This window comes from Leucoraja erinacea, chromosome 46, assembly GCF_028641065.1.
Source record: "Leucoraja erinacea ecotype New England chromosome 46, Leri_hhj_1, whole genome shotgun sequence".
NCBI classification, from domain to species: Eukaryota; Metazoa; Chordata; class Chondrichthyes; order Rajiformes; family Rajidae; genus Leucoraja; species Leucoraja erinaceus.
The window spans coordinates 1,261,210-1,284,706 of NC_073422.1; the positions used below are offsets into that span (position 1 = coordinate 1,261,210).

A 23,497-nucleotide genomic window follows, 5' to 3' on the forward strand; every position below is an offset into this window, starting at 1 on the left:
TAAATTGAATGGATTAAAGGCCGATAAATCCCCAGGGCCAGATAGGCTGCATCCCAGAGTACTTAAGGAAGTAGCTCCAGAAATAGTGGATGCATTAGTAATAATCTTTAAAAACTCTTTAGATTCTGGAGTAGTTCCTGAGGATGGCGGGAAGCAAACGTAACCCCACTTTTTAAGAAGGGAGGGAGAGAGAAAACGGGGAATTACAGACCAGTTAGTCTAACATCGGTAGTGGTGAAACTGCTAGAGTCAGTGATTAAAGATGGGATAGCAGCACATTTGGAAAGTGGTGAAATCATTGGACAAAGTCAGCATGGATTTACGAAAGGTAAATCATGTCTGACAAATCTTATAGAATTTTTCGAGGATGTAACTAGTAGCGTGGATAGGGGAGAACCAGTGGATGTGGTGTATCTGGACTTCCAGAAGGCTTTCGACAAGGTCCCACATAAGAGATTAGTATACAAACTTAAAGTACACGGCATTGGGAGTTCAGTATTGATGTGGATAGAGAACTGGCTGGCAAACAGGAAGCAAAGAGTAGGAGTAAACGGGTCCTTTTCACAATGGCAGGCAGTGACTAGTGGGGTACGGCAAGGCTCAGTGCTGGGACCCCAGCTATTTACAATATATATTAATGATCTGGATGAAGGAATTGAAGGCAATATCTCTAAGTTTGCGGATGACACTAAGCTGGGGGGCAGTGTTAGCTGTGAGGAGGATGCTAGGAGACTGCAAGGTGACTGGGATAGGCTGGGTGAGTGGGCAAATGTTTGGCAGATGCAGTATAATGTGGATAAATGTGAGGTTATCCATTTTGGTGGCAAAAACAGGAAAGCAGACTATTATCTAAATGGTGGCCGACTAGGAAAAGGGGAGATGCAGCGAGACCTGGGTGTCATGGTACACCAGTCATTGAAAGTAGGCATGCAGGTGCAGCAGGCAGTGAAGAAAGCGAATGGTATGTTAGCTTTCATTGCAAAAGGATTTGAGTATAGGAGCAGGGAGGTTCTACTGCAGTTGTACAGGGTCTTGGTGAGACCACACCTGGAGTATTGCGTACAGTTTTGGTCTCCAAATCTGAGGAAGGACATTATTGCCATAGAGGGAGTGCAGAGACGGTTCACCAGACTGATTCCTGGGATGTCAGGACTGTCTTATGAAGAAAGACTGGATAGACTTGGTTTATACTCTCTAGAATTTAGGAGATTGAGAGGGGATCTTATAGAAACTTACAAAATTCTTAAGGGGTTGGACAGGCTAGATGCAGGAAGATTGCTCCCGATGTTGGGGAAGTCCAGGACAAGGGGTCACAGCTTAAGGATCAGGGGGAAATCCTTTAAAACCGAGATGAGAAGAACTTTTTTCACACAGAGAGTGGTGAATCTCTGGAACTCTCTGCCGCAGAGGGTAGTCGAGGCCAGTTCATTGGCTATATTTAAGAGGGAGTTAGATGTGGCCCTTGTGGCTAAGGGGATCAGAGGGTATGGAGAGAAGGCAGGTACGGGATACTGAGTTGGATGATCAGCCATGATCATATTGAATGGCGGTGCAGGCTCGAAGGGCCGAATGGCCTACTCCTGCACCTAATTTCTATGTTTCTATGTTTCTATGTACAATATAAAATAGGTCAAAGTCAGCATGGTTTTGCGAAAGGGAGATCTTGCCTGATGAAACTGTTGGAACTCCTTGAGGAAGTAAATAGCAGGGTAGACAAAGGAGAGTCAGTGGATGTTGTTTACTTAGATTTTCAGAAACTCTTTGATAAGGTGCCACACGTGAGCCTGCTAAGCAAGATGAAGGCCCACGGTATCAAAGGGCAGATACCAGCAGGAATAGCCGGTTGGCTGGATGGAAGATGAAAAAGAGTGGCAACAAAGGGAGCTTTTTCGGTTTGGCTGCCAGTGACCAGTGGAGTTAGTTCCACAGGGGTTGGGGCCGGAACTGCTACTTTTCACATTCTATATTCATGATTTGGATAAGGGGCTTGAAGGGTTTGTGGCCAAGTTTGCAGATGATATGAAGATAGGTGGAAGGGCAGGTAGTGTAGAGAAAGCAGGGACTCTGCAGAAAGCCTTGGACAGGTTGGAAGAGTGTGCAGAGAAGTGGCAGATGGAATACAGCATAGCACAGTGTGGAGTCATATATTTTGGTAGTAGGAAAAACGGCGTAGACCATTTTTCTAAATGGGGAGAAAATTCAGAAATCAGAGGTGCAAAGGGACTCGGTCGGGAGTGCAAGAAAGGTTAATTTGCAAGTCAAATCGGTTTTTGAATTTGCAATTAAACCTCATTGAAACTTACCGAAGAGTGAAAGGCCCGGATACAGGGGATGTGGAGAGGACGTTTCCACTAGTGGGAGAGTCTAGGACTCTCCCGACGGCGGAGCAACATCACCCGGCGAGAACGGCCAGGAACATCGGGCCTCCGTAGAGGCAACTGTGGAGGCCTCAATAGGCCTGGGGTTGGAGACTGGACTTTGTGCTTTCCCTCATGGTGTGAGCCATTGTGGGGGGATGTTCTTTGTGTTTGACTCTCATTGGTGTTATGTCTTTATTCTTTCTTTGTGTGCTGCAAAATGGCAAAAAGCATTTCACTTCATTACACCTCGGTGTATGTGAATGTGACCAATAAAATACCAAGATACCTTTGATGTAGGGACTGAACCCTTTGAGCTGAGACCAGTGCCATCAGCATAACTGTTTTTAACGTGAGCTTTTCCAGGGTCAGGAAAAGGTGACCAACCCCTGAGCAATGTTAGTACAACACTGACGTCCCATATCTGGGAGTACCTCGCTCTAGGAGGGTTTGTGTTGTAAATACCCTTCATGAGTTTAACAACTAGAGGGTGGGATCCCATGGAATGCTGTCCTGGTCCCTGTCATAAATATACTGACAGGGCACTCCTAGCGCAATAGATAGCTCAGTCCTTCATCAAAATGAAGGCTGGACAGGAATTCCAGGACATTGGTAACTGTAGCTGTGTTATACGCTATACCAGACCTTGAGCATTACAGCTCCCATTTTCTTATACTCGAGAGGTATTGCTTCTTTGTTGACTCTCGATAGGCCGCCGTGATCATGTTCATGGTCCTGTCCATCAGCCCCAGATCCAGCAATGGTCTCTTTAGATTCTGCAAACCAACAGATTGATCCTGTCATGGCATGGGTGACTCTCGCCCGTTACAGGATGGACCAAAAGATCTGTCCGTTTAGCGATGGACATATATGGTTCAGAGACCATGTCGAGGACCACAGGGAACCATGGCTGAGTAGGCCAATCGGGTACTACCAAAATACCTGATGCTGAGGCCATTTGTATTTTGCGTAGAACCCGACTGATGAGGCAGCAGGCGGGAAAAGCATAGAAAAACAATTTTCCCCAGTCCAGTGAGATAGCGTCCATCGCTGCTGCCCCAGGGTCTGGTTCCCAAGTGACATATGTTGGTAACTGGTGATTGAGTCTAGATGCAAATAGATCAATATCTGGTGTTCCATATCGCATAATAATATCAGCAAATACTTTGTGGTCCAACATCCATTCATTGTTGTCATTAAATGTTTGTGACCATGTGCCTGCCACTGTATTAAGTTTACCTGGTAGGTAAGTTGCTGATAGCCAAATATGTCTGTTGACACACCATTGCCAGATTATATTGGCCAGATTATCACATGATATCGATTTTATTCTACACATATGATTAATATATGCCACCACTATTATCAATTTATAGGTGGACATGCAGATGGTGCATTGTTGAGCAGTATGCTTTTAGCCCATAAAACGCACCCAACATCTCTAAATAGTTTATACCCAGTGTTTGTAGTAATTATGATTCCTGTATATTCCATCTACCACCAGTACTGGATATAGTGTTAGTAGCTCCCCAACCGTGAACGCTGGCATCAGTTTATAATGTGACTGATGGGTTACTAATAATGATGGGGCTGGAACTATGCCAAATATTTTGCTTCCACCATTGTAACTCCAAGATCGCTTTGGTCGGTAAATTTTGATAATGCAAAGGTCCAAACTGTGTAGCTGGAAATGCTGCTACTAGTTTCCCAATTACTCTTGCCACCTGTCGAATGGATGGTTGACTCGTGACAACCAATTTGTTACAGGCTTCCATCAAGTCTGCTGCTTTATTCTTTGGCAATGTTACAGACATGTGGATAGTGTCAATTGTGAATCCCAGTTAGTCCATAGTTGTGGATGGCGTAAACTTAGATTTATCTGGATGGATGAACCCCAGCTTTTCAAACAAATGTTTGGTAGCTAAGACTGCTGACTTAGCTAGTTCCAAGGTTTTCCCCACAATTAATATATCATCAAGATATGCCATGACAATATGTTTTTGTTGCCCGAGTATTGCCAAGGCTGGCTTTAATATCTTGGTAAATAATCTTGGGGCTGATGTTAACTCATTAGGCAATGCTTTATACTGCCATATCGAGGGAGATGCATTAAACAGTCCTGGGTAAGGTGCTGTTATGGGTGTACGATGACCCCCTTGCTGACCATACTCCCGGAACATGTCACGTTGGAGTATTTGCTCCATTAACCGCTCCATGCGGGAAAGGCGGTCACCTCCACTGCTCCCCGGCAGCGAGTCCTCCTGGCCCGACTCATCCGAGTCAACCGGCCAGCCAGACATCTGCTTGGCTTTGCCTCCAGTCCGCTGCGCTTGTTTGGACTGTGCAGCTCGCGGCGCTGGACTCATCTGATTAGGATTAGCATCGGTGACTACAGACCGCAATGACTGCAGTCCAGGTGCCGGTGGTCGCCCTTGACTGCCGGAACTTTCGCAGTCCCCGCAGTAACTCGAGACGCAATCTTCTTGGACTTCTTCTCCTTTTCCATTATTTTGCTAGAACAGAAAACACACAAGGGCAAGAAATACGACCTCAGATAAGGTAACTTACTTGTAGGTCTCGTTTTTAAACTTTGCCCCTGGAGAACACTTCCCCCGCTCGTCACTGTGCAATGCGTGAGACGATATATAGTGCATGCTTGCTGGCGGGGTCTGCAGGTCATCACTCACGTGACTCCGAAATGAAATAACCTGATGGCTGTCGGAAGTAGCTATTCCTGAACCTGGTTGTTGCAGTCTTCAGGCTCTTGTACCTTCTACCTGAAGGTAGCGGAGTGATGAGTGTGTGGCCAGGATGATGTGGGTCCTTAATGATGATGCCATCCTTTTTGAGGCAGCGACTGCGATAAATCCCCTCGATGGAAGGAAGGTCAGAGCCGATGATAGACTGGGCAGTGTTTTCCTCTCCAGGGCGCTCAAGTTGCCGAACCAAGCCACGATGCAACCGGTCAGTATGCTCTCTACTGTGCACCTGTAGAAGTTAGAGAGAGTCTGGGAGAGACAAACCGGCTCTCCGTAATCTTCTCAGGAAGTAGAGGCGCTGATGAGCTTTTTCGATAATTGCATTAGTGTTCTCGGACCAGGAAAGATCTTCAGAGATGTGCATGCCCAGGAATTTGAAGCTCTTGACCCTTTCAACCATCGACCCGTTGATATAAATGGGACTGTGGGTCCCCCTCCTACTCCTTCCAAAGTACACAATCAGTTCCTTAGTTTTGATGATGTTGAGGGCCAGGTTATTGTGCTGGCACCATATGGACAGTTGCTCAATCTCTCTTCTATACTCTGACTCATCCCCATCAGCGATACGTCCCACAATAGTGGTGTCATCAGCGATCTTGATGATGGAGTTCGCACTGTGATCGGCTATGCAGTCATGGGTATAGAGTGAGTACAGCAGGGGGCTGAGCACGCAGCCTTGAGGTGCTCCCGTGCTGATTGTTATCGAGGCTGACACATTTCCACCATTAAGAACTGTGGTCTGTGAATTAGGAAGTCGAGGATCCAATTGCAGAGGGATGCGCAGAGGCCCGGTTCTGCGAGTTTGGTAACCAGCTTGGAGGGGATGATTGTGTTAAATGCCGAGCTGTAATCAATGAATAACAGCCTGACATATGAGTTTTTGTTGTCCAAGTGGTCCAGTGCGGTGTGGAGGGCCAGCGAGATCGCATCCACCGTTGATCTGTTGTGGCGGTAAGCGAACTGCAGTGTGTCCAGGTTTTTGTCGAGGTAGGAGTTGATTTGCTCCATGATCAACCTTCCAAGGACTTCATCACCACCGGCGTTAGTGCCACTGGTCGATAGTCATTGAGGCACGTCACCTTACTCTTCTTGGGCACTGGTATAATTGATGCCCTTTTAAAGCAGGTGGGGACCTCAGAAGTGAGAGGTTTAAAATGTCTGGAAAAACTCCAGCCAATTGGTCCGCACAGGTTTTTAGAACACGACCGGATATACCATCAGGACCAGGTGCTTTTCGGGGGTTCATCCCTCTGAAGGATTTCCTGATGTAGGCCTCTGTGACGGAGACTGAAATACCATCACAGCGAATGGGGGCTCAGGAAGGCACATCAGTATTCTCCCTATCAAAGCGTGCGTAAAACGCATTGAGCTCGTCAGGGAGTGATGTTTCACCGACATTCGAGCTGCCTCCTGGTTTCGCCTTGTAGGAGGTGATTGCATTCAGGCTGCCGAACATATCGTCTCATCCTCCAGTTTGGAGCAGAAGTCCCTTTTGGCCGTTTTGATAGCAACATAGAAACATAGAAACATAGAAAATAGGTGCAGGAGTAGGCCATTCAGCCCTTCGAGCCTGCACTGCCATTCAATATGATCATGGCTGATCATCCAGCTCAGTATCCCGGACCTGCCTTCTCTCCATACCCCCTGATCCCTTTAGCCACAAGGGCCACATCGAACTCCCTCTTCAATATAGCCAATGAACTGGGCTCAACTACCCTCTGTGGCAGAGAGTTCCAGAGATTCACCACTCTCTGTGTGAAAAATGTTTTTCTCATCTCAGTCCTAAAGGCTTTCCCCTTTATCCTTAAACTGTGAGCCCTTGTCCTGGACTTCCCCAACATCGGGAACAATCTTTCTGCATCTAACCTGTCCAACCCCTGATGGCCTTACCAAGGTCGTATCTGGACTTCTTGTAGGCCACTGTATCATCAGACATGAATGCCCGGTGTCTGGACTTCAGAAGAGTGCGAATCTCAAAGTTCATCCAAGGTTTCTGATTGGGAAACACTCGGATGATTTTTGTAGGGATGTAGGGAACACGGCACACAACTACATAAAAGTTAACATACACATCCACCACAGCGGATTCCCCACATTCCTCACTGTGATGGAAGGCAATAAAGTCCATCTTCTTCCACTTTATTCTCCCGCGTCGGGGCGCTCCAAGTCTCTGCGTCGGGGCAATCGAAGATCCTGCGGCTTGGAATTCCCAAAGTCGGTCTATGACTAGAGGTGGCGAGCTCCACAATGGGATCCCAATTTGGGTTCATCTACCTGAGACATGCATTGCAGAACAGTGCAGCATGTCCAACATGACTATTAGAGAGATTAGATTCACCTTTGAAAAACACTATTTGGGAACGATCAGCATTACTGAGGACTGGTTTATGAACAGCACCATATTAACATTAGTATGGTAAAAAATATCGCCAGAAATGAGCATTAGATATTGTAGATATGCAAGTTTTGGATATTGGAGAAATAATGTTTGAACATCTCATACAAAAGCAGAGACTTGTTTGGCAGTACTGGGCCTATACTCGCTGGAGTTTGGAAGGATGAGGGGGTACCTCACTGAAACTTATAGAATAGTGAGAGGCTTGGATAGAGTGAATGTGGATAGGATGTTCCCACTAGTGGAAAAGTCTAGGACTAAAGGTCATAGCCTCAGAAATAAAGGATGTTCCTTTGGGAAGGAGACGAGGAGAAATGTATTTTGTTGAAGGGTGGTGAATCTGTGTAACTACTTACCACAGAAGGCTGTGGAGGCCAAGTAATTTGATGTTTTTAAGTCAGAGATACATTTTTGATTATTACAGGTGTCAGGGGTTATGGGGAGAAAACAGGAGTTTGGGTGAGGAGGGAGAGATAGATCAGCCATGATTGAATAGCAAATTAGACTTGATGGGCCAAATGGCCTAATTTTGCTCCTAGCACATGACCTTATGTCTCAAGAAACATAGAAAATAGGTGCAGGTGTAGGCCATTCAGCCCTTCGAGCCAGCACCACCATTCAATATGATCATGGCTGGTCATCCAAAATCAGTAGCCAGTTCCTGCTTTCTGCCCATATCCCTTGATTCCAATAGCCCCAAGAGCTAAATCTAACTCTTGCTGGAATCTTGCGTTAAATATAAATTGCTGGAGTAACTCAGTGACTTGCTGAGTTACTCCAGTACTTTGTGCATCACACAAAATAGGCCTTTTTAATGATTGGCATCAACGGTTAATGAAATATGAACACAACGCATTGATGTGAAACTACACCTGTGCAGTGCTTGATGTTGAAGAGTCAAGAGACAAATATTCCATAATCATTTCAGTATCACTCTTTGATAAATGTGTACACAATACAAACATAGAAACATAGAAAATAAGTGCATGAGGAGGCCATTTTTGAGCCTTCGAGCCAGCACTGCCATGCATTGTGATCATGGGTGATCACCCACGATCAATAACCCGTGCCTGCCTTCTCCCCATATCCCTTGACTGCAATCTTTAAGAGCTCTATCTAGCTCTCTCTTGAAAGCATCCAGAGAATCGGCCTCCACTGTCTTCTGAGGCAGAGAATTCCACAGAATCACGACTCTCTGGGTGAAAATATTTTCCCTCATCATTCAAAACGGCCTACCCCTTATTCTTAAATTGTAGCCCCTGGTTCTAGACTCCCCCACATTAAACTGCATCTGCCATTTATCTGCCCACTCACCCAACCTGTCCAAGTCACCCTGCATTCTCTTAGCATCTTCTTCACAGTTCGCACTGCCACCCAGCTTTGTGTCATCTGCAAATTTGGAGTCTGCAAAGATTTGGATTAGTCAAGCAGGATTTCCCCTTCATAAATCCATGCTGACTTGGACCAATCCTGTTACTGCTATCCAAATGCGCCGTTATTACTTCTTTAATAATTAACTCCAGCATCTTCCCCACCACCGATGTCAGGCAAACTGGTCTATAATTCCCCGTTGTCTCTCTCGCTTCTTTCTTGAAAAGTGAGATAACATTAGCTACCCTCCAATCCACAGGAACTGATCCTGAATCTATAGAACATTGGAAAATGATCACCGATGCATCTGAGATTTCCAGATTGAGTACCCTGGGATGCAGACCATCAGGACCTGGGGATTTATCAGCCTTCAGTCCCATCAGCCTACCCAATACTATTTCTCGCCTAATGCAAACGTCTTTCAGTTCCTCTGTCTTCCTTGATCCTCTGTCCTCTAGTACATCTGTGAGATTGTTGTGTCTTCCATAGTGAAGACAGAACCAAAGTGGATATGCAATGGAAGACATTTAAAGACTGCATGGATGAACTACAAAAATTGTTCATCACAGTTTGGCAAAAGAATAAATCAGGGAAGTTAGTACATCCATGGATAACGAGGGAAATCAGGGATAGTTTCAAAGCGAAGGATGATGCGTACAAATTAGCCAGAAAAAGCAGCATACCGGAGGACTGGGAGAAATTCAAAGACCTCCGGTTCAAAGGTGGACAAAGGGCTTAATTAGGAAAGGAAAAATAGATTATGAAAGAAAACTGGCAGGGAACATAAAAACTGACTGCAAATGTTTTTATAGATATGTGAAAAGAAAGAGATTAGTTAAAACAAATGTAGGTCCCTTGCAGTCAGAAACAGGTGAGTTGATCATGGGGAACAAGGATATGGCGGACCTATTGAATAACTACTTTGGTTCCGTCTTCACTAAGGAAGACATAAATAATTTGCCGGAAATAGCAGGGGATCGCGGGACAAAGGAGTTGGAGGAATTGAGTGAAATCCAGGTTAGCCGGGAAGTGGTGTTGGGTAAATTGAATGGATTAAAGGCCGATAAATCCCCAGGGCCAGATAGGCTGCATCCCAGAGTACTTAAGGAAGTAGCTCCAGAAATAGTGGATGCATCAGTAATAATCTTTCAAAACTCTTTAGATTCTGGAGTAGTTCCTGAAGATTGGCGGGTAGCAAACATAACCCCACTTTTTAAGAAGGGAGGGAGAGAGAAAATGGAGAATTACAGACCAGTTAGTCTAACATCGGTAGTGGGGAAACTGCTAGAGTCAGTTATTAAAGATGGGATAGCAGCACATTTGGAAAGTAGTGAAATCATTGGACAAAGTCAGCATGGATTTACGAAAGGTAAATCATGTCTGACGAATCTTATAGATTTTTTCGAGGATGTAACCAGTAGCGTGGATAGGGGAGAACCAGTGGATGTGGTGTATCTGGACTTCATGGAGGCTTTCGACAAGGTCCCACATAAGAGATTAGTATACAAACTTAAAGCACAAGGCATTGGGGGTTCAGTATTGATGTGGATAGAGAACTGGCTGGCAAACAGGAAGCAAAGAGTAGGAGTAAATGGGTCCTTTTCACAATGGCAGGCAGTGACTAGTGGGGTACCCCAAGGCTCAGTACTGGGACCCCAGCTATTTACAATATATATTAATAGAATAGAATAGAATAGAATAGTTTCTTTATTGTCATTGTAACATGGGCCATGTACAACGAAATTTAAAATGTCAGCCAGTCAGTGCAGCATTCAAACATTTCTAAAGCTAACGAAACATCCACGGTAAAATAATAAAGATAAGCAAATAAATAAAAATCACAGACAAAGCACGCATACACACCCAACCCTCCATCCTTCTGTCGATTTAACCGTTACCACAGTCCCTTAGTCTGTATCGCCCCTGCGTTCCTTGGCGGCCACATTTAGTGCTTTTATAGCAGTGGGGTAAAAACTGTTTTTTAGTCTATTTGTCCTTGTCCTTGTGGATCTGTACCGTCTGCCTGACGGCAACAGTTCAAACAGGGAGTGTCCGGGGTGGGAGATGTCCTTTATTATATTCTGGGTTTTTTTGGTGCAGCGGGAACTGTGTAGGTCCTCCAAGGTAAGGAGAGGGCAGCCGACAATCCTCTGGGCGTTGTCAATGGCCCTCTGGAGCGCTTTCCTCTGAGCCGCTGTGCAGCTGGTGTACCACACGCATACACAGTATGTTAGTATGCTCTCAATGGAGCACCGATAGAAGGACAGCAGCAGCCTCTGAGTGATGTTGTTCTTCCTGAGCACCCTCAGGAAGTGCAGTCTCTGCTGGACCTTTTTCAGCAGCGCAGTGGTGTTCACGCTCCACGTCAGGTCCTCCTCAATGTGGATTCCCAGGAAGCGGAAATCCGCCACCCTCTCTACACAGTCCCCTCTGATGGTCAGTGGTACCATGTCCGTTTTGTTTTTTCCTGAAGTCTATATTACCTCCTTCGTCTTTGAGGTGTTGAGGAGCAGGTTATTTCCTTCGCACCACACTGTCAGCTGCTCCACCTCATCCCGGTAGGCGTACTCGTCCCCCGCGGAGATGAGTCGCACCACTGTAGTGTCATCCGCAAATTTGACAATGGTGTTGCTGTGGTGGGCGGGGGTGCAGTCATGCGTGTAGATGGTGTAGAGCAGGGGGCTCAGTACGCAGCCCTGTGGAGAGCCGGTACTGAGGCTGAGGGCCGTGGATGTGTGATGGCCCACTCTGACTCTCTGGCTTCGACCCGACAGGAAGCTATTTATCCACGTACAGGTGGAGTGTGGAAGTCCCAAGTCCCCCAGTTTATCCACCAGTTTGTGGGGAAGGATAGTATTAAAAGCAGAGCTGTAGTCCACAAAGAGCATCCGCACGTAGCTCCCCCGCTGCTCCAGGTGAGACAGTGCAGCATGGAGAGCTGTGGCTACAGCGTCCTCTGTGGATCTATTCGCTCTGTACACAAACTGGTGGGGGTCAAAGCTTCGGGGCAGAAGTGATGTGATGTGACCCCGGACCAGTTTTTCAAAACACTTCATCACCACTGGTGTGAGTGCGACTGGCCGGTAGTCGTTGAGGCTCGAGATGTTGTTTTTTTTGGGCAAGGGGACTATGGTGGAGGACTTCAGACAGGGTGGGACAGTGGACTGGGCCAGAGACTGGTTAAAAATCCTCGTCCAGACTCCAGCCAGCTGGTCTGCGCAGTCCTTCAACACGCGTCCAGATACGCCGTCAGGACCAGTAGCTTTCCTTGGATTGATGGCCCGCAGCGTGCGCCTCACCTCATGCTCCTCTATCTTGAGGGTTAGGCTGCTGTGGACCATGTGCTGTGATGTGGCTGTCTCGGGTGGCTCCACTTCAAAGCGGAATTGAAGGCAATATCTCCAAGGTTGCGGATGACACTAAGCTGGGGGGCAGTGTTAGCTGTGAGGAGGATGCCAGGAGACTGCAAGGTGACTTGGATAGGCTGGGTGAGTGGGCAAATGTTTGGCAGATGCAGTATAATGTGGATAAATGTGAGGTTATCCATTTTGGTGGCAAAAACGGGAAAGCAGACTATTATCTAAATGGTGGCCGATTGGGAAAGGGGGAGATGCAGCGAGACCTGGGTGTCATGGTACACCAGTCATTGAAGGTAGGCATGCAGGTGCAGCAGGCAGTAAAGAAAGCGAATGGTATGTTAGCTTTCATTGCAAAAGGATTTGAGTATAGGAGCAGGGAGGTTCTACTGCAGTTGTACAGGGTCTTGGTGAGACCACACCTGGAGTATTGCGTACAGTTTTGGTCTCCAAATCTGAGGAAGGACATTATTGCCATAGAGAGAGTGCAGAGACGGTTCACCAGACTGATTCCTGGGATGTCAGGACTGTCTTATGAAGAAAGACTGGATAGACTTGGTTTATACTCTCTAGAATTTAGAAGATTGAGAGGGGATCTTATAGAAACTTACAAAATTCTTAAGGGGTTGGACAGGCTAGATGCAGGAAGATTGTTCCCGATGTTGGGGAAGTCCAGGACAAGGAGTCACAGCTTAAGGATAAGGGGGAAATCCTTTAAAACCGAGATGAGAAGAACTTTATTCACACAGAGTGGTGAATCTCTGGAACTCTCTGCCACAGAGGGTAGTTGAGGCCAGTTCATTGGCTATATTTAAGAGGGAGTTAGATGTGGCCCTTGTGGCTAAGGGGATCAGGAGGTATGGAGAGAAGGCAGGTACGGGATACTGAGTTGGATGATCAGCCATGATCATATTGAATGGCGGTGCAGGCTCGAAGGGCCGAATGGCCTACTCCTGCACCTAATAAATAAATAAATAAATAATAAATTTAAAAAGTGCCTGTTCAACTCTTCTGCCATTATCCCCTTGTCCCCATAATAATTTTACCTGTTTCTACCATCAAGGGACCCACATTTGTCTTTAATAATCTTTTTCTCTTAACATATCTAAAGAAGCTTTTACTGTCCTTCTTTATATTCCTGGCCAGCTTCCCCTCGTACTTAATCTTTTCACTCTGTATTGCCCTTTTTGTTACCTTCTGTTGTCCTTTCCCAATCCTCTGGCTTCCCGCTACTCTTTGCTATGTTATGCACCTTTTCTTCTAGTTTTATACCATCCCTAACTTCTATTGTCAGCCACGGTAGCCTCTTACTCCCCTTAGAATCTTTCTTCCTCTTTGAAATGACATGGTCCTGCATCTTCTAGATTATGCCCAGAAATTCCTGCCATTGCTGTTCCACCGTCATTTCTGCTAGGATCCTTTTCCAGTCGACTGGAAACTCCCCTCTCATGCCTTCATAGTCCCCTTTGTTCAACTGGAACACTAACACTTCAGATTTAACCTTCTCCCTCTCAAATTGCAGCTTAAAACTTACACCGGTTCCTTCACCTTGAGTTCCCTTATTAAATCCGGTTCATTAGACAACACTAAATCCAGAATTCCCTTCTCTCTGGTAGGCTCCAATACAAGCTGCTCTAAGAATCCATCTCAGAAGCACTCCACAAAACCCCTTTCTTGGGGTCCAGAACCAATCTGATTTTCCCAGTCTACCTACATGTTGAAATCTCCCATAACCACATTGGCATTACCATTGTTACATGCCAATTTAAATTCCTGCTGCAACTTGCACCCCATATCCAGGCTACTATCTGGGGGGCTGCAGATAACTCCCATTAGTGTCTTCTTACCTTTACAATTCCTCAATTATATCCACAGCGACTCTGCATCGTCAATCCCTATGTCACCCCTCGCAAGGGGCTGAATTTCAACTAATTAACTAAATCTGGTTTACTACTCATTATTCAATCTGCAAATTGCCTTGCTGGTGATTGTTTTGATCACACAGAGTGCTTCCTGAACAAGAAAGACTTGTAGAATGAATTTCATGGACATAGTATGCCTCAGAATGTTCACAACTAATGAAGTGCTTTGGGAATTGCACTCAATGATGTGAGTGGAATTGTAAAATCCCCCACCAGTCTGACATGACCTGAACCATTTATCCATATCTGTAAAATATCTCCCATTAAAATCTATCTATCTTGTGTATGTGCTTACAATGTGTATCAGCATATTTCTGATATTTCATATATAATATATACTAGATTAAGTGGGATCCATTGTCACATGGGTGGCCCCCCAATGCAACCCGTTCCCCCAACGCAACCCATTCCCTCAACGCAATTTTCCACCACTCACCTATAGCCCCCAACTGTGCTGGGCGGCTCATTTCCTCTTATCCCTCAGCACGCCCCTCTCCCTCCTCTTCATCCGCCCTGTTTTTAAACTAAAAAAAAATGCAAGCTCTTGCTGCAAGGACTTTTTTAAAAATCCAATTCCACCTCCCCTGCCTCGCCCAGCAAATACCTCTTTGCCCTTGGGAGCACACTGTTGATTGGCAGCTTATGTAAATGAGATCACATTGTGACATCATAGCTGCAAACTGCCAGCATCTGCCACCATCTGCCATTGCAGCGTCCGTCATTCTTTCTCAAACCGGATTTTGTAAAGTTGAAAACATGAAGAACTTGTAAAATATAACATCAATCTGAACGAAACTTGATACAAACCACCAGAGGACAATTGTGAGTAAGGTGGTGCAAAGATTTTAGCACTATCATGTACCGTTCTGGCATAGTTGCGGGAGCACATTTACAGACACGCTCACACACGCATAGAAACAAACAAGATGAGAGTATTAGTGATAGATAGATAGATAGATAGATAGATAGATAGATAGATAGATAGATAGATAGATAGATAGATAGATAGATAGATAGATAGATAGATAGATAGATATGAAATATCTATCTATATATTTGCGTATGAAATATGAGAAATATATATATAATTCTCATATAAGGCATTGTCATATTGCTCGGGTGGACAAGCAAATTAATTAAATACAACAAATCAATGAAATCAAATGCAAAGTGTTGACATAATGGGTTGAAATACACATTTGTTTTTGAGGTTGACTGACAGTCATTTACGTTCATTGTTAGCAATTAAGTATTTTTTGAGTATTTCCAGATATGACACATGTACAGGTGGAGTGGACCTGGCTGCTTGTTGGTAAACACATAAAGCTGGAGTGACTCAACGGAATAGGCAGCATCTCTGGAGAAAAGGAATAGGTGACGTTTCGGGCCGCGGCTCTTCGTCAGACTGAGAGTCAGGGGAAAGGGAAAGAGAGATATAGACAGTGATGTAGAGAGATATAGAACAAATTAATGAAAGATATGCAAAAAAATAATGATAATGAAGGAAGCAGGCCTTGTGTGCTAGGTGAAAACAAGTTACAGACAATGAGACGCAACAAGATGACTTTGAACCCGATACCATTTGGGTGGGGGAGAGATGGAGAGAGAGAGGGGATGCAAGGGTTAATTGAAGTTAAAGAAATCAGTAATCAGGTAAGCTGCCCAAGCAAAATATGAGCCTGTTCTCCCTTGAAACTGTGGTGTATCAATTATTACCCCTTTCAGCCCAAAGTTCATCATAAACTTTCCACTTTGGTGTTGATCAATGACCACCTGCTGCGCACTTACAGTGTCAAAAGGCAGGATTTGTGATGTAATCATTTGTTGAAAGAGATAAATTGCAAGGAACCTTTTAAATGGCAACATTTTTAAGTTACGCTCAATAGAATGGAAGAAGTAAATGAAATAGCTTTTATGTAGCACATTATTTTCTCAAAGATTCCAAATTCTGAAGCCATGTCCTCTTGTTTGAATCTTCCCTATTCTCAAAGGGAAAAGACAGAGTTGATGTGGATCAGCTTTTCCCTTTGAGAATAGGGAAGATTCAAACAAGAGGACATGACTTCAGAATTAAGGGACAGAAGTTTAGGGGTAACATGAGGGGGATCTTCTTTACTCAGAGAGTGGTAGCGGTGTGGAATGAGCTTCCAGTGGAAGTGGTGTCGGCAGGTTCGTTGGAATCATTTAAAAATAAATTGGATAGGCATATGGATGAGAAGGGAATGGAGGGTTATGGTATGAGTGCAGGCAGGTGGGACAAAGGGAAAAAAGTTGTTCGGCACGAACTTGTAGGGCCGAGATGGCCTGTTTCCGTGCTGTAATTGTTATATGGTTATATGGTTATATAGCTGTTTCCAGTCACTGAGATATTCATCAGTTCAAATTAGTTGGATTATTTCCATTCCTTGTGCATATATTTCCTGTTGCAAGAAGGTTACATCTGCAAAGTGCAAATTCTGGAAATATCTCCGATATATCACTTTTGTAGATGCGAAGTAATTGGATAATGTCTTGCTCTTTGTGGTAGCCTTTCTTACATCCTAAGTCCTGAAAATCTGTCATTTCTTATCATGCACAATCCAGGCTTGCTTCTGGTGCCTGGTTAGTCCAGGAGAAAAAAGTCTGTACGCTGAATAAATTTCACCCTGTATAAAAATCTGTATTGTTATTAAGAATTAAATATGAGATAACTAGTGATATAAGTCTATCTGAATCATCTGATTTTTTTCCAGACTCGTCGGTTTTGAAGTTATGTTACAAAGATAGTGCTGAATTTAAAATTAGATTCAGCAGCACATTAATAAAATAAAAACAGTAAAATAATTTCAATAACTACTGAATTTCATTACTCAGTTATTTCACAAGGAATGTTAGATGAAGATTCTACCCATTAATAATTTGACATTTAACATGTAGATATAAGGTATGTAGTGCCAGGTCAACAATAATCATATAACCATATAACAATTACAGCATGGAAACAGGCCATCTCAGCCCTACAAGTCCGTGCCGAACAAATTTTTTTTCCCCCTTAGTCCCACCTGCCTGCACTCATACCATAACCCTCCATTCCCTTCTCATCCATATGCCTAACAATGACTACACTTGCATTTGCATGGGGTGCACGCACGTAATTTGGTTTATTTATAATGACAAGAGAGTCCAGGTTTACAATGGGAAGCTGTCTCTCATTGCCACTGTGCATGTGAGGAGACGCTGGTGAATTTGGGCTTGTCCCAGAAGCTCACCCTTGCCTCGAGAGGAGGTGCTGGCAGTTTTAGGCTTATCTTGGCTTCAAGCATGAGGCGCAGCAATCTCAGACTTACACCTGCAGTTCACACTTACACCTGCAGTCGCATGTAGTCGCCCAAAAATCGCCTACGTGGGAAAGGCCCAGAACCCCATTCTCCTGCCTTCTCCCCATAACTTCTAACATGCATACTAATCAAGAACCTATCGATCTCTGCCTTAAAAATATCCATTAACTTGACCTCCACAGCCTACTGTGGCAAAGAATTCCACAGACTCACCACCCTCTGACTAAAGAAATTCCTACTCATCTCCTTCCTAATGCAACGTCCTTTAATTCTGAGGCTGTGACCTCTGGTCCTAGACTCTCGCACTCACGGAAACATCCTCTCCACATCCACTCTAACCAAGCCTTTCACTATTTGATCAGTTTCAATGAGGTCCCCCCTCAAGATTATGCCTGACCAGCTATTGTTTTTTGTAATGTCGCTCATTCTATTCCACATCAGCATTTTCAGTTTTCAATCCAGTGAAATGTAAATCATTATCCTATGTTCAGGAGAATATGTGTTAGGACTAGTTGACTACCAGTCCCCTAAGACTACACACTTGTCAATAAGATAATAATTATTCTTGAGCTCATTTATTTTCCTGCCTGGTACCCATATCTTTTGATTTTGTTAAAGTATAAAAATCTTTTGTTCCAGCCTTTGACTCAACATAGCCATTCATAACCACACTAGGTAGAGAATTATAAAGATTCCGAGTCCTAAATGGCTAAACTTATTCCCTATAGGCAAACTTCTTACCAAAACACAAAGTGCTGAGATACTCAGCTGGTCAGGCGGCATCTGTGGAGGGAACGGACACAAGACGTTTCAGGTCGGGACCCTTCTGCAGATTGATCTCTGGCCCTGAACCGACCAGCGATCCCCGCATATTAACACTATTCTACACACACTAGGGACAATTTACACATACACCAAGCCAATTAACCTACTACCTGTACATCTTTGGAGAATGGGAGGAAACTGAAAATCTCAGAAAAAACTCACGTGGTCACGGGTAGAAGGTGCAAACTCCATACAGACAGCACCGGTGGTCTGGAATTAAACCGCGTCTCTGGAGCTGTAAGCGCTATAAGGCAACAACTCTAGCGCTGCGCCACCGTGACCCATGGTGCATAGGTTTATCATATTTAATCTTTTTTAAAACAACCCTCATCACAGAAATCATAGATAGAGTCATAGTCATAGATTCAGTGTGGAAACAGGCCCTTCGGCCCAACCTACCCACACCAGCCAATATGTCCCAGCTACACTCGTCCCACCTGCCTGCATTTGGCCAATGTCCCTCTAAATCCGTTCTATCCATGTACCTGTCTAACTGTTTCTTAAATGGTGGGATTGCCCCTGCCTCAACTACCTCCTCTGGCAGCTTGTTCTATACACCTACCACCCTTGGTGTGAAAAAGTTACCCCTCAGATTCCTATTAAATCATTTTCCCCTGAACCTTAAATGTATGTCCTCTGATCTTTGATTCACGTATTCTGCACTAGAGACTCTGTGCATCTATCCAAAACTATTCCTCACATGAATTTTTACACCTCTCTAGGTTCACCCCTCATCCTCCTGCGCTCCAAGGAATAGAGTCCCAGCCTACACAACCTCTCCCTATAGCTCACACCCTCTAGTCCTGGCAACATCCTCGTAAATCTTCTCTGTACCCTATCCAGTTTGACAACATCTTCCCTATAACATGGTGCCCAAAACTGAACACAATACTCTAAATGCAGCCTCACCAATGTCTTATACAACTGCAACATGACCTCCCAACTTCTAAACTCCAAATCAATTGTATGAATCTTTGTTGTGTGTATCTAAAATAAGTATACAGCATTCTTCCTTTGTTACAGAAACCACCACAGTACGCAAAGTGTGGTTTCATCACAGCTCTCCCAAATGTAATAAGATTTCTTACCCTGCTCTCTAATTCCCTTGAAATGTTTGCAAATATTATATTTATTTTCCTAACTGTTTGTTGTACTGCCATGTTTTTTTTCTGTGATTCATGTAAAAATACATCAAAATCAAATGTTTTTCATGATTTGGAAAAGGTGTTTGTCTGTTATTCTTCTATAGTAAGTAAGTCTTCTCACAGCCACCACACTTAGATTACAAGTGATAGGAGCAGAATTAGGCCATTCAGTCCATCAAGTCTATTCCACCATTTAATCATGGCTGATTGATCTCTCACTCCTAACCCCATTCTCCTACCTTCTCCCGATAACCCCTGACACCCCTTTCCATGTGCATTCTCCCAAACTTCCATTTGTTCGTTTGTTTAAGAAAGAACTGCAGGAGCTGGAAAAATCGAAGGTAGACAAAAATGCTGGAGAAACTCAGCGGATGGGGCAGCATCTATGGAGTGAAGGAACAGGCGACGTTTCAGGGTCTTGACCCGAAACGTCACCTATTCCTTCGCTCCATAGATGCTGCCTCACCAGCTGAGTTTCTCCAGCATTTTAGTCTACCTTCTATTTATTCATTTGTACATTTTGTCCATCTTTGCAGCTTTTATCCCACCTTGCTTTGGTTGGGCTCTTCATAAAAATAATTAATATGGATTATAAATAGCCGATTGGCACTTTCATTGTTGGTGAAATTCATCATTTATTCCAGAAGTCAGCACATCCTTTGGCCATCTGAAAAGAGTTTGAAGATCAAAACCAAACCTCAGCATAATCTTCTTATTCTGGTGGGCAGCAGAGATCCCTCAGGTGCTCCTTTGAAACATGAACTCCTTAAAACAAGATTCTCAAAGCTTCTGGAAACTGAAAGCTTCTACCACAATGCTGATTTCACAAGCCCCTCCAAACCAGCCGGATAAGCAAAGCAAGGTTAGAATCCTCCCTCAGGCCCACATTGTCAGCATCAAAGCTTGAATGAAATACCACCATCTCTTAGAGGAGGAGTTCACATTATATGACTGACTCCTGAGATTAACACTCCAGATTTCTGTCAAGCCAAGAGATATCAAACATTTTTTTTGTAGCTGTAGTGATATAATGCAGTAGCATGTGACAGCACCCCCTCCCTCCGATGCTGCTCTGATTCCCATCACCGCAGGCAGGCAAGGTGAGGCCTCGCTTTTCGACAGCCCCCCCCCCCCCCGCCACTCTCCAGCCTTCCCTGCTCTCCGACAACCTTCCTCTCTCTCCAAGGGCCCTCGTCCCTCTCCTGTGGCCCACCTCACCCTCCCACGGCGGTCCTCGCTCACTGACAGCCTTCCTTGCTCTCGGCGACACAGGTCCAATTGACATGAGTTTGGAGTCTGTGTTGGGTGAGCCGGACCTGCCAGGCGGTTGCTCTGTCCTTGGTGGATGGGTGGATGAGCCGGGCCTACTGGAGGGCCTGGCCCTGCTCCCCAAGACCCTGCTCTCAGCAGCACCGGTCCTTCCTGATTGACATATGATGAAAGAATGATCGACTGGGTTTGTATTCACTGGAATTTGGAAGGATGAGAGAGGATCTTATAGAACTATATATCATTCTTAAAGGATTAGACAGGCTAGAACCAGGGTTAAGAATAATGGGTAGGCCATTGAGGACTGAGGTGAGGAAAAACATTTTCACCCAGCGTTGTGAATCTGTGGAATTCTCTGCCACAGAAGGCAGTGGAGGCCAATTCACTGGATGTTTTTAAGAGAGAGTTAGATATAGATCTTAGGGCTGAAGGAATCGAGGGATATGGGGTAAAAGCAGGAACGGGGAGCTAATTTTTTATCAGCCATGATCATATTGAATGGCAGTGCTGGCTCCTGCACCTATTATCTATGTTAATATGAGCCTCACCCTCAACAGTCCCCCCACCTGCTGGGGCCTGTGTAGGCAAGGTGACGAGTGATAGCTTGCGCCCAACTCACAGTGAATTCTAACCTGGAATAACCTCACAAATGAGCTGTAAATGTGCGACCTGTTTCATAGCAGACATATTTTAATACAAAGGTTATAGCTTCAGGAGCTACATGTAGGTACATAGTATATTGTTTATTCAGTCACACACCCTAAACAGGAGAAATTCAGGAAGGTTAGCTTTGAACTGCTGAACCTTGTAAGAATCCTGTAGTCATCCATTCAACGTTCATTGTACTTTAATCCCACAGTGTGCATCGCAAGTAAAAGCAACTCCTTTGACCTTTTGTTTTATTATTTTGTTCTAATGTGTGCTCCCTGGGAGTAAAATGGCATTCAAGTGACTTATTGCTGCAATGTGTATTTCTCTGGCCAAAGGATGTTTACTCCAGTATTTTGTATCTAGGAAGATAGACACAAAATACTGGAGTAACTCAGCAGGACAGACAGCATTTCTGGAGAGAAGTAATGGGTGACGTTTCGGGTCGAGACCCTTCCTCAGTGGTTGTTTTGTGTTAGTTGCCTCCACGAGCAGAACTGTGTGAATTTATACATGGAGGGCAAAGGATATTCAGGAGAAAGTTGTGAGATGCCAAATAATCCAGTGGAACTATAACTGGTACATGTAGTCAACAGAAACTTTGCATCATGTTCAGCCCTTAAAGTATTATTCATATATTTTATATTTAAATATTATGTACAACGCCAGCTAGCTAACTGGTTTCAGAACTGGCTTGGTGGAATGTGTCAGACGGTGCTAGTTGGGTTTCTTTGCCTGATGGAGGCATGTGACCAGTGGTGTACTACAGGGTTCCGTGCTCTATCCACTGTTGTTTGTCATCTATATCATATTTTGGATAATTGTCCAAAATGTCCATCCGGCGTTCTCCCTCTGACCACATGGGTTTTTTCCGAGATCTTCTGTTTCCTCCCACCCTCCAAAGACGTATAGGTTTGTAGGTTAATTGGCTTGGTATAAATGTAACTTGTCCCTAGTGTAGGGAAGTGTTAATGTGCGGGAATTGCTGGTTGGTGTGGACTCGGTGGGCCAAAGGGCCTGTTTCTGCGCTGTACCTCTTGACTAAACTAATAATACATTCAATGTGGTTAGTAAATCTGTGTATCACATTACATCTGGTGGTGAGGAAGGCTATTTAAGTTACAGCAGGGTCTGGATCAACTATGGAAGTGGACCCAGGAATGGCCAGTAAGTTTAACAGATAAACAAGAGGCCATGTATTTTGGTAAGTCAGCCACGGTAGGATTTACACAGTAAATGGTAGGGGCATGGAGTATATTTTAGAGCAGAGACAGCAAGGCGCAAAGAGGTACATGCAGTAGCTTCCCAAAAGAGACCTGTGGGGCAATTTCTTCAGCAGAGAGTGATATGCATATGGAACGAGCTGTCAGAGGAAGCTGTGGAAGTGGGTATGGAAAGGAAATGTTGTGAACGATCTGGGCCAAACGCAGGCGGGCGGGAGTATCTGAGCTATAAAACCTGTCTGGCATGGACTAGTTGCGCTGAAGGGCCAGTTTCTACGCTGTGTAGCTAGATAACTGTAACACTGTTTCATGTCGCTATCCTGTTGTGCTGCAGCAAGTAAGAATGCCATTGTCCTCTCAGGGACATATTGACAATAAAACATTCTTGACTTGACTCTTGACTACTTGCACTTATGCTCCTTTGATGTCCAAGTTTCTATTAAGTTATTGTGAGTGTATATAGCAGGTCTTTCGAAAATAACACCTACTGGATTCTGTTTAGATGGTGGTGAGATAAAGTTTACAAACGCTGGGATCAATGATATCTGCAGGTTTATTGAAAAATGTGCTCTTTGTTTGACCAGGGGATAAGATTTCTGTTGTGTCGGTTCTAATGAAGCTGTCTCTATTGTCATTCCATCCATAGCTTCTGAAAGATTTTCCTGACGAGCTACGGGCAGACATTGCAATGCACCTAAACAAAGAAATCCTTCAGCTGCCTATATTTGAATCATCTAGCCGTGGGTGCCTTCGATCTCTCTCCCTCAGCATCAAAACCTCTTTCTGTGCCCCTGGGGAATACCTCATCCGCCAGGGCGATGCTCTGCAAGCCATCTACTTTGTCTGCTCAGGTTCCATGGAGGTCCTGAAGGACAACACTGTGCTGGCCATTCTAGGTAAGTGGATGCAT

At 44.6% G+C, this 23,497-nt stretch overlaps 1 protein-coding gene across 1 annotated transcript in view; it reads left to right on the forward strand.

Annotated features, from left to right (window-relative positions):
* The window catches only part of LOC129715014 (potassium voltage-gated channel subfamily H member 3-like), a 915,007-nt gene that overhangs the window by 760,393 nt on the left and 131,117 nt on the right, over nt 1–23,497 (forward strand). The window contains 1 exon segment of the mRNA XM_055664831.1: nt 23,234–23,483. Coding sequence (XP_055520806.1) covers nt 23,234–23,483 — 250 coding nt within the window.